Raw genomic sequence first — 14,632 nt, 5'->3', positions numbered from 1 at the left:
CCATGGCGGCCGCATTTAGATGGGGGTGAAATGTGAAAACACCCGTGTACTTACAGTTAGGTGCATGTTTAAGAACCTCTGGTGGTCCAAACTTCCGGAATCCCACACTACGGAGTGCCTCATAAACAGCTTGTAGTTTTGGCACAAAAAACCCCATAATTTAGAAAACTGCTTAAGCAGTGTTTGGTGCTGCTTCTTCCGTCTGTGCAGGGCTCTTGGCATGGAGGCAGGGGAAGGGTCCCCGCCCATCGATGATGGAGGTGGCACCCCGTCAAGTTTCCTGAACCTGACCGGGAGTGAGGCGTACCCCAAACGGGCATTGGTGTCCGACGACCCATCTCTCGTTGTGCCATTCCCATGCCTGCCTGGTGAAGCGGTAGAGTTCCTGGGCCGCTCGACACAAGGCGTTGTGGCTCTCTCATCATACCGATTTTTCCTGGCGGGTCCCGAGCAACAGCTGAACCTTCCGCTGGGATTACTAGAGGCAGTCGAGTGTCGCGACATCTTTTACCTGCACCTAATCTGCAAGGACGCCCGCTCTTTCAGGTGATTTATCACTGCACTTGCTTTATGCAAAGAAAAAATGGCATTCGTATATAAATTTCAGACTCTTCCGCAGTGCGTAGCGATGTAATTATTTACAAACACTATCGTTAGCGCGTATTGTATGCTCTGCGCTTGTCAGCTCAATATGGCCAGACCTTGTGACGGGCCCTTTAAACAATTGAGGATTAGCTTTGATAAACACTGTGAGTGTCCATTCTGCAGGTGTATGGTAACTTTGGCCCTTATCGAAGAGCAGTATATTATCGTCGGAATGTAAGCAAGTAATTGAGTGCCTCTTGTACCTTTCTGGTTGCTGCCAATGCAGGTGTTCATTCGCCACAAATGAAGACTGTCAGAAGTGGCACAAGCGCCTCACCAATGCAATCCAGTTGCCGAAGCGGCTCGATGACCTGTTTGCCTTCCGTTTCTACCTCTACTGCCGTGAAGAACGTTACGACGACCTCTTTTCCTTTCTAAAGAGTGGTCAGTTGATCCGTCCTTGCTGCAGATTTTTGGATAGTGTTTATTTTCTTCAGTTTTTAAGCTTTTTAATAATGTGTAAAGTGTGCATGATATGAAAATTCATCCATATGTGAAGGCATTGTTTTACTAAAGCAACAGTATCAATTAGGAGGTTTTTCATTTGCGTTATGTTTAATGTAGTTTTTACTATTTGCACTGAATTTGAATGGGCCAACTAGTTAGCGAACTAAGCATAATATGTGGATCATCAGTAAAATGATTGCGCTAACCTGGTGCTGCATTTTGCCATTCCAGATAGGCCAAGTTTAGACAAGGACACCTCACTCCTGCACCAGGAGTGCAAACGTATGGGCTTTGACACCGACCTTGGGGGCACATGGAAGATCAGTAGCATCAATGAGAAATTCAAGTGAGTTGCCTTGTGTGCGAGTTGTTGCAGGTGTGGAGTAGCTAAAACCACATTTTTAGTTGGGCAGGCCTCTTTTACATTGAATATTAATGAAAGACCATAGAAGGTCGGTGCACCCAGTGCACCAACTGCAGAAGTGCACATGTATGCGAAATTGATAGATTACACGAGTGCATTGCTGGCCAACTACATTCTTAGCCAGAAGCTTCTGCACATTTAAGTATTGCGAGTATTCTTTACAGAAGCAACATAAGAAGGCAGAGAAACGACAACGGTTTAGCATTACAGCATACTACCGCCTAGCATTGTGGTCTCTAGCTCTCATACATGTTTGTACAGGACTACATGCATCTTGCTAAAGCCAGAACAGAATTGTGCAGGATTGGAGGACAAAACAACAGCTCTTCGCTGCCACATTTGTGTAAGCAGTGACACCTATTGGAGATCTGAGCTTTTCATCTTGAGGAAATCTGTCTTGGTTGTGTAGATAAAGTGTAAAATGCAGTGTCTCATCTGTCTCTCTGTGGGCTGCCCACTGACTCCACGATCTGTCCACTATGCCCCTTCAACAGATTTTGCAGCAGCTATCCGCGCTACTTAATTGTGCCCACCTCAGTACCGGACCAGGACCTTGAAACTGTGGCCAGTTTTCGGTACTCCCGGAGGATCCCCACGGTTGTTTGGAGGCAAGCGAAACGGTTTTTGCTGTTCTTGTTGTATGGGAATGCAACTGGTGTCTGTTGCTACCGGTTTTGCCTGCTGGTTGCCTTTGCTATCAACCACAAATCGGCAGGAGAAATTGCACTTGTATGATGAGGGAAAGGGTCCCATCCCAGATGTCTTCATTACGTCTTGGTGCCATCATGTTCAGTTACTTGTAAAGCGCCACATTTCTGCTGGGACAGCACAGAAAATTTTGACTTCCTCTAAAAGGAGACTTGGAAAGACGGCAAACCTTAACTGTGTGCAGTAATATAATTCCTGACAAGGCAAAGCCAGAGCAACAGGAAATAAAATGCCCCCCACCTGTAATTCATTGGAAGCATATTTCAGCTCACTTTCTCTTCTTCATTCTGAAAAGAGGATGCCTTGGCTAGGTTAGCAGTGCCCAAGAAGTGTGAATTCCTTTCATTTATGAACATTTAGTGTTCTTTCTTTCTCCAGGTAACTATAGTTTTAACATAGTGGTAGGATTAACAGATACCGCTGTAAAACATGCTGTGTCAACCAAGATGTCTCGGCACAAACATAACAAATGGGCCGCTCAGCTTTTGACATGAGATTTTTTATTTTTTTCTTCACCCCCCTTGACTCCTGTAGGCACCACTTGTACGGCACAGTCATAGCACGCTCAGCACAGCCCGAGGTAGGCTGGTTGGGCTGGCGAAGTCCTCAGGATGAGAACCTGATCCAGGCCATAGCAGATGCTTGCAGCATCGACCCAGGTCCCGCCATTGGAAACGGGCTTGACAGCCTGCCCGATGACCAGAGGCTCGACTCGGATGCATCAGACTTGTCCCTGCTGAATGGTTGTCTGACTGCTAGTGAGTGCTGCTGTCTTCACTGCACAGTGACTGTCAAGCTAACACGTAGGGGTTCTGCTTCCACTGCAGAGCTGCATTTCTTTTTTTCTTGTCTAGTCTATTTCACCATTAATGGCAAGTCATCAAAGCATTCATTTATTCTTTGACACAACATTGCGCTCGCGGACTACTTTTCTTTGTATGTGAATGCATACTTGCAGTAGAGGTGCTTCTGCACATGGATCGTTTCGGAAAACTGACGAGCAAGTTTGGCGCATCTTTTAATTTCGCTGACCCTAGGTAGCTCGTGTACCTTCACAAAAGTTTGCATGTACCAGTCACAGTGAAGTCTGTGAAAATGTAATGCACCCTTTGCTTCTATTTTGACAGCCATTCGTTGGTGTGTTTGTCGCAATTCTCTGAGGTGAGCCAAGCAACTAGCCAGCACACAACAAATGGTTGTCAGAAGATGCGAATGTCGTTTTGCTTTTTTAGAAATGAGCAAAACATGAATCAGTCTTGCACGTACAAATACTCGGATAGAACAACTTAGAAAATAATATAAAATGGCCACACTGACCCCTAAATATTATGCCTTTTTAAACCACATGCTCTTGTAAATAAAGAACTATGCTCTATTTCTTGCACAAGAACACATACATGAGTGAAATTATCAGTGTAGTTCCAATAGTGGTGCCACGCTAGCTACATGGCAGCCTATGTTTGTCTTCATAGCCAGAAAAAGTTATCTGTGAGTGTAGCTTTATGCCCGTATTCAGAAAAATCGTTAATGTCGCTTAATAGAAGGTTTTTTTTTTTTTTTTTCTCCCATGCGAACAGCTTGGGAACTTTCTTTGGGTGTAAATCTCGTGGTACATTATTTTTTGTTTTTTCGTTTCCTAAGAAACTCTTTTTCTGAAGAGCAAGTTCCATTTCCACTCTAAGAGAGGTTGAGGGTAACTAGCATTTTGTTCTGTCTAAACTGAAGTTGCATTCAGAAAGGCTTGTGAGTTCACGGGGGGGTACTGTTTGAAGAATGCCAGAAAAAAAACAACACTAGATGAATTTATACTGGTAAATTATTTTTTCAAAGCTGTGTTCATTCGTTTGGCAAAATTGAAAGAATCGAGAAACTGTGCAGAATTGATAGCGAACCTTTAAAAGTCTTTCTTGAATTTTGCAACAAGATCTCTCCATCGATATGTCAGCATGATGTCATGGGTATCAAGAGTGTTTTCTTGTAATTTGGCCAGTTTGGCTCACGAAAGCTTTACAAATCTTGCTAGTTGGAGTCTTCGGTTCTATTAGAAAGCGAATACAAGGTAGTCTTTCTTTGCCAGTGAACAGTCAACCAGGCATGAATAGACATTATCACTATTCATGACATCATGACGCACTGATGCAGAAATTTGAGGATTGTATCGCCACCTGTTTTCTGTTTTGATGCCTCTTCAGTAATACTAGTAATCATTTTTGTCATTTTTACTAGTTGTCATTGCTTGCAGAAACTCTATTTACTATGACAGCTTAACCTAATGCTTACCGTTAAAGCACCTTTAGCATGATTGTGAACCCTGTATTGATCCGTGTGCACCTTCTAGGCATGCACTTTGAGCCACGGCCAGCGCCACAGCGCAAGATGCTCATCCTTGACGCTCGTTCCTACACTGCTGCTGTGGCCAACCGAGCCAAGGGCGGTGGCTGCGAATGTCCAGAGTACTACCCCAACTGCGAGGTGCAGTTCATGAGCTTGGCCAACATCCACACCATCCGCAAGAGTTTCCACGCCGTGCGTGCCCTCTGCTCCTCCACAGCCGATCAGTCCTGGTGGGTCCCGGCTGTTCACTACCGTGAACGTTACTGTTTCCACTGCTCTCACTGATGTCAGGAGTGGAAAAATTCGTTTTCGTTCTCCCTATCTCGTGCCTCCATAGTCTGCACCATGGTACTAACTACCGTATTTACTCGAATCTAGGCCGACCCCGATTCTAAGCCAACCCCTTAAAGTTTGAAGCCAACAAATATATATATATATATATATATATATATATATATATATATATATATATATATATATATATATATATATATATATATATATATATAGTACCTCGAATGTAGGCCGAACAAAAAAAAGCAAGGACAGCGTTCATAAAATGCAAACAGCATTTATTGAATCTGAACGTCCAGAGCTCATTCAACATCGTCGTCGTTGCTAGACTCGTCGCTGTGTTCCTTGTGACTGTCACCTTCAAACAGTGCACTATCTTCAATACCGTCAAGCGCATTAGATATGCTGCACTTTTTAAAGGTGCGCACAATCAAAGTACCTGGTATGTCGTCCCACGCTGCAGCTACACAGCCCGCCAGCTGCGATAGCGATGCACGTTTGATGCGGCCCGTTGCCTTTAGCATGTGGTCTTCGTCGGTCAACGAGTCCGTGTAATACTTCCGCAGACGATACTTGGAAAGGTTTGTTGATGCAGACATCAAGTCGTGCCGCCCGGTATGACAGCGAGGTTCGTGTTCGCTTGGGCAAGCGCAGCCTTCACGTTGTCGGTCAAGCGCCCACGGTAAGAGTCGACAACAAGGAGCGGGTTCTTTGTCGGAAGGGCTCCTAGACGCTGTCGCCACACAATCTTAACCCACTCTTCCACCATCGCACCCGTCATCCACCCATTCTCATTTGCCCACACAATGACATTTCTTGGGAAAGTTTCTTGAGCAGGCAGTGTCTTCCTTTTAAATATCATACAAGCTTATGTCCATCAGCTGTGCAGCGCAGCATCACAGTTGTGCGCTGCTTCTCGTAGCCTGCAGAGCGCACCTTCACCTTGGCATATTCACGGTGTATGCCACTGGCATACCAAAACACACAGCCGTCTGGTCGGCGTTGCCGATTTGCCCAAGGTTGTAGCCTGCCGCGTCTCTCTTTCACAGCCCGTAGCGCTGAAAAGCTATCAGCTTTTCTTCGAAATCGCTTGGCAGCTTCTGGGTGATAGAAGTGCGACATCGGAGGCAGAAGCCGAAGCGCTTCGTGAATTTCTGAAGCCAGCCCCGGCTGGCTTTGAAATCCTTTGGCGTTAGGCCTCACTCCCTCGAAAGTTCCCTAGCTTTCGCTTGGAGCACTTCTGTTGTCACTAGAAGGGCAGCTGCTATCTGCGTCCGAACAGAGTTGGCCAAAACTGTCTCCACTTCGTGGTGACTGCCTTTCTTTGGTCAGCTAAATGCCATTCTCGTTGCGGCGCACGCAAAAAGCTGCTGTTGTTGTCCCCTCTAACGGCAGATGTTTTTCTTGTCGACACCAAAGTCCCGCCCGGCTTGAAGATTCGACGATGCCTCTGCGGCTATCACAACTTTTCACTTGAAATCGGCACTGTAGTGGCATCTGCTGCTTGGTGCCATCATGATAACACCACGCCGCACACCTATATGGCCGGCACGACACAGGTCAAAATGGCAACCTCACCTGTGTACGGTTGGCTACTGGCACGGCTAGTAGCAGCTGCGATGCTGACTTTTCTAGATGGCGCTAGCTATGCACCATATTTAGCAGTTTCAATGAAAAACTGGCGCCTTTTCTAAACTCCTCGAATCAAAGCTGACCCTAAAGTTTGGAATATGATTATATCGGCCTAGATTCAAATAAATACGGTGGTGCCTTGCACCAACTCCATCGTTGCTTCAGAGACTCGTGTAGAGATTTTCTTAATGTTCATTCAACGGTTCTTTAACAGTTGTAAAGCACTAACAGTGGCTTTCTTTTTAATTTATTGGTAAGGTGAAGATCCAGCAGCTGCACATATAGTATTGAGGGACGCTATAGTGGAGGGCTCCAGGGTTCTTTAGTGTTGCAAGCAAGGCACGGTACTTCAGCATTTTCGCATTCTGCCCGCACCGGAAGACAGCCGCTGTAGGAGGGAATCAAATCCCCGACCTCGTGCTCAGCAGCAGTGCGAGAAGAGAGTGGCGGCATAAGCAGACCCAGAGCTCCATATTAGGCGAGGCAAGGTGCGGTTCTCGGAGGCCACAAGTACAACGGTGACAGAGGAAGGAAGATGCAGGTGGCGCAAATTGTGTGTGCTGCGTGTGGTGTGTGCAGACGAAGCATGTGGACAGTGTGGGGGCAGAGCCGTGGAGTGCAGTTGTAAAGGGTGTGTTTGCGACGAACGTGCCCACCTCTCATCATTCATAACAGCAGAATGCCTTACACACTGAGCCACTGCGGCGAGTGAACGGGGACTGTGAAGGCTTATGGGAGCATATCTCTCCATTACGTGTCTATGTTAAATACTTGGACAATATTGTGCTAGTAAAAGTCTAGAGGACCACTTACGAACAACTTGAACACAATGGGACGCTAAAGGTATTTTATTATTTTAACAGAAGCAAACGTGCGCATCCATCTTGTAAACAATGTGACAATACTACATGGAAACCAAAGGCAACGCGAGATGTGCCATTTATTGTTTGGAGACACATGGGAAGAAAAGTTGTGAATGGCCTCCCCTAACGATTACCTATGTAATCAAGAATTTGGGCCACTCTGTATGTAGAAGAAAGCTTAATTTGTAATCTCCGTGTTTGTAAACAAACTAACATAATGCAGGTCAAAAAGAAAAAAGAAAGAAAGGCAGGCTACATTGACATTTCTCTACTGCTTCGCTGTTTGCAGCTTTGAACGTTAAGCTTTGCCAAGTAACCTTTTAAAGCTTGGCCACATTTATTATTTTTACCTTCCGAGAAAATTCACAGTGGTAGTTTGCCAGTTTTTTGTTTACATGTAAATTGATGGCACTGCCACCACATCTTTGTGGCTTTACACCATGGAGCTTGCCTTTAGGACTCTTCATCCCGATTTAACGAGGCTGCACTTTTCCCATTTGCCTATTGTACCCATCTCACCAAATCCATGTAGTGCTCGATAAAGTGTGCGTTTCATCATACAACCAGGAAAGCAAACTAGAAGAAAGGCTCCCTCATTGTATACCTCTGATTGCCCTCAGCACGGCAGACCGAACAGAAGCTTCAGAGAGGGATTAGTGGTGCATGGTTGGCGAGCCCTATTCCCTCCTCCGGTACATGCAGCTGGTTCCGTTTCTGATTGGCTGACATGTGCCCTATAGCCTTCACTGCACTGCACGGAGTTGAGAGAGAGTATATTAGTTGCAGTAAAATGGAACGAGAAGTGTGCAATGGCACCATCTAAATAGCAGCCAGATGTAAGCTACTGCACTTGACTTGATGACCGGTGACCATGCTTGTCACTTTTGCTCTCGCAGAGTTCCCTCTTTCTTATGCACTCTTTCGAGACAAGTTCTTTCTCTTGTTCCATTGCTCATGGTCATCACTATGCATCGCCATTTACAGCTGGATGTCAACCTTGGAGTCGAGCAAATGGTTATACCACCTGTCAGGTCTGCTGAAGGCCTCGCTTGTGGTTGCCAATGCGGTTGACCTGGAACGGCGACCAGTGCTTGTGCACTGTTCAGATGGTTGGGATCGCACACCTCAGATTGTGGCCATGGCTGAACTTATTTTGGACCCTTACTACCGGACAATCGAGGTGAGCAGTTCATTCACAGGACTTAGCTTCGCTAGACATGAAAAGGTCAACTGAATTTCTGCCTGTAGTCTCTCTATACGCTTGCAGAGTCGGAACTGTTAGCTGCTTTCAAATGTGTAGCTATCAGGTTTGCCGAATTCTGATGCATCAACTGGCCACATTGGCTTTTTTTTCCCAGGGTTTCCAGGTACTGGTGGAAAAGGAGTGGCTGGAGTTTGGACACAAATTTGGAGACCGCTGCGGCAACAGTGCTACGGCTGAAGACCTGGGCGAGCGCTGCCCAGTGTTTCTTCAGTGGCTTGACTGTGTGCATCAGCTGCTGGCACAATTTCCATGTGGCTTCCAGTTCAACCAGCAGTACTTGGTGAGCAGGTCACTCTATATAGTTGTTTCACGTGGGTAAGCTTGGCAGGCAAAATAATATATTTTTTAACTTGTAAAGCCCGCCAATCCTCCTTTGCATGCTTTTCTTCCATCCGTAACAGAGCTTGAAAATTGCCATTTGAGCTGTTGCAACTATGAATAAGCAGTGAAATTGTACTGTCGTATCAGCCACAATAATTATTTATCCTGTTTCATTTATTTCACCTGTCCTGTTGCTCTTTCTTTATTGTTCCCCCCACCCTCCCTTTTTATGCATTTTTGTTTCAAGATGAATTATTTATTCTTTTACATTGATAGACAGGTGTTTGTTATGTTGGCTAACAGGCAAGAGAGAAAGAAGGGAAGAAGGAAAGGCAGGGAGGTTAACCAGACTGATCTATGTTGGTTGGTTGTGATCTGGCTGTTTAACAGCCAGAATCTGGGAGCACACAGGCAAGAAAGAGTATTGCATGGCAAATTGCTTGGTACACTTTACCTGAAATGAGTCCAAACAGAGTTGAGATAATGATGTTCCTTGTTCTCTTTCTTGTGCATGTCCTACACATTCTGGCTGTAGAAGCTCTCATTTGCAATTGAGGTTTCTTTTTTGCTCATCAATTTGTGTGCATCCTGTTCCTGGACGTGAGCTGTGACACTGATAAACATTTGCCTTGGCAGCCATGTCTCTAAGACTACGACAATGCTGCCAAGCCTTGTTACTTGGGAACTTGTTGGCTTTTTTCAGCACATTGCAATAGCCACTCAATGTTCATCTACATGCTAACTGCACTTGCTCCAATAGGTCAAGCTGGCACAGCACACATACTCAAGCCTATTTGGAGATTTTCTGGGGAACAGCACCATGGAACGGCAGCAAGAAGCGGTAGCTACAAGAACGTTCTCGGTGTGGACCTTCCTGAAGGCCAGACCGGAACAGTACCTCAACTACCTCTACAGCCACACAGATCAGGTGTGCTTGCAAGTTCACTCATTCTGCTTTCTATATGGGGGTTCTATTTACTGCTTTTCCAACACTTGCACAGGTAGCTCAAGATAACTGGTTCACAACATTGTGTACCTGTTCACCATGATAGCTGTACTGCAACAAAATGGTGGCCACAGCAATGTCAGTGTTGTGCCTGGCCTGCCTAGGCCTACCTGTGCCCCTCTTTTTGCCTGATGCTGATAAAGACAGCTAATCGCTCCACACATTGTGATACATCAGTACTGACATCAGTAGTGATACATCAGCACTGACCACCAAGTGGCCAGTGGACTTTCGTATGAGGGTGGCTAGTTCTTATACAACATAAATACCGGCCACATATTGTCTGACTAATTAGGGTTGACAGCTGACTTCGTATAATGATAACAGAGGATGGCATATGCCTTCGTTCATCCAATGACTGCCATATCCCTAGGCTCTCTGTCAGTCACTTTCTAATCCTGTCTTGGTGTCTCATTCCTGGCATGTGAATGAAAAATGTTCCCATCCTCTCCATTAACAACAGGTCCTGAGGCCTCGGTGCCAGGTACGAGATCTGCGCTTCTGGAGCGAGGTGTATCTGCAGCCATCTACGGGACTGCTATCACAAGGCCCACCTTCCACACCTCCATCGGAGGCCCCAGAACCAGCGGAGGAGACTCCTCCTGAACCAGCTGGCAGTGGTGACACGTCGACAAACCTCGTCAAAACCAAGTCCGTGGACTCGCTGTTTGCAGGCAGCCAGTCTGAGCAGACGCCACCTTCCGAAAAGCACCAGCGACGACTGAGTGACCCGAGCCTGAAGGGTCTGCAGTCGGAACTGCTCAGTGGGCACGACGAAAATGCCACGCCGTTGGCTCATCGGCGCAGCCTGAGCAACGGAGCTTTGAACGGCAGCCAGGAGGAAGTGGCAGTGGATGCCAAAACCTCGCTCATTGTGGCAAATTCAGCTGAAGAAAGTGTGCAACAGACTGAGCAGCTGCAGCAGCAACATGCGGTGTCCTCCATTGAGGACTCGACCGACACCCTTGTCAGTGAGGCTGGTGGATCATGTGTTTCAGCCATGACAGAGGCAGTGCAAGAGCAAAGTGAAAAGGACAGTGAGGCTACTGTGGAAGCAATGGTGCCGTCTGCCTTGCCACGGCAGGCACATCTCCTCAGCAACACGGCTAGCACGAGTACGACAGACATTAGCAGTTCAGCTGTGTATAACATGTTCCCAGAGGTTGCCGTGGAGGACCTGCCATCCAACAAGTGCCCATATTGGTTGTCGCATAAGAATGGCGAGACCCTGCTGGCTGCAACCCGTAGCTCATTGGCACGAGCAGCAGCCATCAATGGCCGAGGTTCCCATTACTCTACACCCCTGCACTCTAGGTAGGTTCTTGTCTTATTGGGAGTTTGATGTTGAGCACCCAAAGTTTGGCAGTCGCCGTGCACCACAAAGGCCCTCACTTTCATTGTCCGCTGCAATGAGACCTCGTTAAACCGTAGTTCGCCAGAGCTCAAAAAAGTATGCACTAAACGGTGGTACTGCTTAACCGAAATAGCATGAGATCGCCCACTTGCCCGTCAAAGAACGGAACTTGGAGAGAGTGCGATGAAAGGGCAAAAACATGCAGTATTTATTCACTTCGATGCTGCTGCGACCTAGCAGCGACGTCAGTGGTCTCTTACTTACTGAAGCTGCGAGCCAGCTTTTCAGCCAGCCCCCTCTTCTTGGCAAACACTCGCATGGCAGATTCCTCGTTGGCGTTGCTTATTCTCGGTGCACGTGCGCGGTAGCGCTGCAGAAGTCGTAGGGTGCCTTTTTCATTGCAGGGTGCTGTTCTCATCGCAATGATCGCATTCACGAGGCTGATGTAACGCACTGCTTCTGCCACTGTCGGGCCTGAATCGCCCGTGCTGTTGCTTTCCCTGCCGTCCTCATCACTGTCTCTAGGGGACACTTCGGCAGCAACAGAGGCATCGATGGTGAAAAGTCAAACCTCACAGCCGACCTCTCTTTGCAATCGTAGCAGCGCTGTCGAGCAACTTCTTCGCATTCCAAATGCCATACATTGTAGTCAACGGTAGATCCCCGTCACGTGCCAACGCCGACTTCTTTGTGTCACATTCAATAGCACGAGCAATGTCGAATTTTTGTTCTGTGCTGAGCACCCGGCATTTTTTTACCCGAGCTTCAGCTTGACGCGAGTCTAGTTTGTACGATGCCACAATGCTCTCTGTCATGGCGGCACGGCGCCGAAATGATGTCGATGTGGCTTTACGCGCGAATGCACCGGGCGCTTGGAGGCTGTTGTTCTGCCAAGCTGCCCGATGGATACGATGCACCGCCGTGATTGTGCGACGAAGAGTGGAAACACTACGTGTTAACCGATATGTACGCAATAAGCTGGTACAGTTTATGCGAATACGAAATGCATTATTTTCAATGGCTGCCGAGTCGGAGATTTGACTTTACTACTTTTAAATCGAAACTACTGTTTAAGTGGGTACGGTTTAACGAGGTTTTACTGTACAATGCATCCGTTTGGAGTCGCCAGCACCCACCGGTGGGGCAAAAAGCACTAGCTACCATGCTAGTCGATCATTGTTTGAATTGCTGAGTACTGTACCTTTCATATGGTTGTTTTAAAGTTGTCTGGTTAAAAAGAAAGAATGCTGTTGGGAGTTTTTTACTGTTTTAGGGGTCCTGATTCCAAGGGGTTCGAACCACCCCTTAGGCTTGGTGAAAAAAACACGGTCCACGGATAGCATACATAGCTGTGAGCATCTCGGCTAAATTTTGCAGTCGTGCATGGTCCTTAAGTTCGCAAGCTGAGTGCCAAGTCACCTTTTCCATTATCTTTTCAAACAAGGCCTTCTGCTCACCCGTTTCAACGCTCCCTGCAGCTTCCATATGTCGTCATACGCAACATCCCCATATATATAACTGCTATTCGCCAATAGTTCGTGTCAATCCAAAAAAAGGTGTTTGGATCAGTGCAATTCTTGCTACTGTTACTCTATATTTATTGATGCAGGTTACTAAACGGGCTGAAGTAAGCAAGAATGTGGCTTTCAGATTTCGGTATGCATTACATACTTTCGGAAGAAGCCCATTATTGTATCGTCGCGCTCAGCTGCAGCCGCCCACGAAGGAATTAAACTTTTGTTCATATTGTTTATTGCGGTCGTGGCCGTCGTGTCTTGCTAATTTTAATTAGTTTTGACCACTTAACTGAACCTCAAACCATGCAAAACTTAAGGTCAGACCACACGTACATTTTCCAGTGCAAGCTCACTCCTGGCTAGATGCCTTGGCAGACATCGCTTTGTATTCAGCTATTGATAGTGCTTCAGTATGTGCCATTTGAATGTCGCACAAAATTCAGAGCTTGGATTTGGATCATCGCAACTTTCCGGTCAAGCTGGTGCAGAACAAAGCCAGTCTGCACCGCATAGCATGGCCAGACTGGAACACGGGAGCACGCGCTCCAGCTCTAACATACACAAAGCAGACATTGTGCTATACTAACAGCTATCCACTACAGTTGCATGCTGAGTCTGCTGCGTAGCGTAGATACCGTAGGCCACCGCAGGGTGGTGCGACGAGCCCGCTCACTGAGAACAACCGCATGCTCCGAGTGCTGTCCGTGGGTGACGCACATGGCACGTGGCTCCAGGCACATGACGAGCCTGCCCAAGCACCAAAATCCAACTGGAACAGGTCGTCTCCTCCTCGAGTTGCACACATACAATGTGGGTTGCCATCATGGTCAAAGGTTGTTACGCTGGAATACTTTCAGTGCGAGTCTGCAATGCGGCATCCATCACTTCCTCGATGTGGCCGCTGCCAACGTACTTGCACAAACACAATTGCACAAGCAAACATAAAGGCAACGCTTTGTTCGGCATCCTGAAATTGTGTCATTGCTGCAGAGATAACTGTGAAATGAAACTTGCTACTTACCAGTTGGTGTGAGAAAACAGCCACGCATAGCTATCTAGTGCAGTTTGACTCAGCAAAGGGATGAGAAACGTGAATTCAACCGTAAGTTAAGAGATAGCCTTTGAGTTAGGTACATCATGCGCACCAAAATCGGAGGTAGTATTGTCTACTAGAACATTCAAAATGAAATTTGAACTGTGCAGCGCGGTGACGTTCAGTAGTCGCAGCGTTGTGAACATGCCCCATTCCACTGTAGCCTTCGCAGCGCAAAGCATTGAAGAAGGAGCGAGAGCACCACCAAAGGGATCAAAAGGGGATCAAAGGGGATCTTTGACTGCCAATAACTCCAATTCTGCTGATCGTATTGAAGTACTTCATTGCTGCAAAGTGTTTCTGAACTTGTCTATTTTAACTTCGAACGCATTTCTCTACGTTGATAAAGCAGCTTGATGGTTGATTGATGTAGGTGCACATTCATTGTTGACATTTTCGCCTTTTGTTTGCCTTTTCCGTGATAGGTGTTTGTGGGAAAGCTTCTTGGATGGAAAGTTTTGATGCTGTTCACCATTACTTTTAAATTTATCCAGCAGCCGAGTTTATAACACCAAAGTGGCTGTCTAAACTAGTGCACGTGCTGGGCACAATCATTCTCTAGCTGCACCGAAGTGCTGACTGCTGTCCGTTGCACACGACCTGTAACATGTGCGGCCCTCACTGATAAACAGTGCGCACATTCCCGAGGCATTAGGATTTCATGTGCATGATCAGGTAATGAGCTACAGGGTCCGATTATTATCTTACGTAATTTGAAAGTGCTTGTTGA

At 46.7% G+C, this 14,632-nt stretch overlaps 1 protein-coding gene across 4 annotated transcripts in view; it reads left to right on the top strand.

The window, feature by feature from the left end:
- Positions 1–14,632, top strand: part of LOC135904687 (phosphatidylinositol-3,5-bisphosphate 3-phosphatase MTMR3) — a 49,031-nt gene that overhangs the window by 7,041 nt on the left and 27,358 nt on the right. For all 4 annotated transcript variants that reach the window (XM_065435606.2, XM_065435605.2, XM_065435607.1 and 1 more), the window contains exons 2-11: positions 211–546; positions 872–1,029; positions 1,324–1,438; positions 2,011–2,124; positions 2,759–2,982; positions 4,563–4,788; positions 8,332–8,527; positions 8,706–8,891; positions 9,693–9,860; positions 10,402–11,252. In XM_065435606.2, the coding sequence (XP_065291678.1) occupies positions 221–546; positions 872–1,029; positions 1,324–1,438; positions 2,011–2,124; positions 2,759–2,982; positions 4,563–4,788; positions 8,332–8,527; positions 8,706–8,891; positions 9,693–9,860; positions 10,402–11,252 (2,564 nt within the window). In that variant the 5' untranslated portion in view covers positions 211–220. The remainder of the gene's footprint in view (positions 1–210; positions 547–871; positions 1,030–1,323; positions 1,439–2,010; positions 2,125–2,758; positions 2,983–4,562; positions 4,789–8,331; positions 8,528–8,705; positions 8,892–9,692; positions 9,861–10,401; positions 11,253–14,632) is intronic.

Source organism: Dermacentor albipictus, chromosome 2 (genome assembly GCF_038994185.2).
Source record: "Dermacentor albipictus isolate Rhodes 1998 colony chromosome 2, USDA_Dalb.pri_finalv2, whole genome shotgun sequence".
Taxonomy (NCBI): Eukaryota; Metazoa; Arthropoda; class Arachnida; order Ixodida; family Ixodidae; genus Dermacentor; species Dermacentor albipictus.
This window is presented reverse-complemented; position numbering and strand designations above follow the sequence as displayed.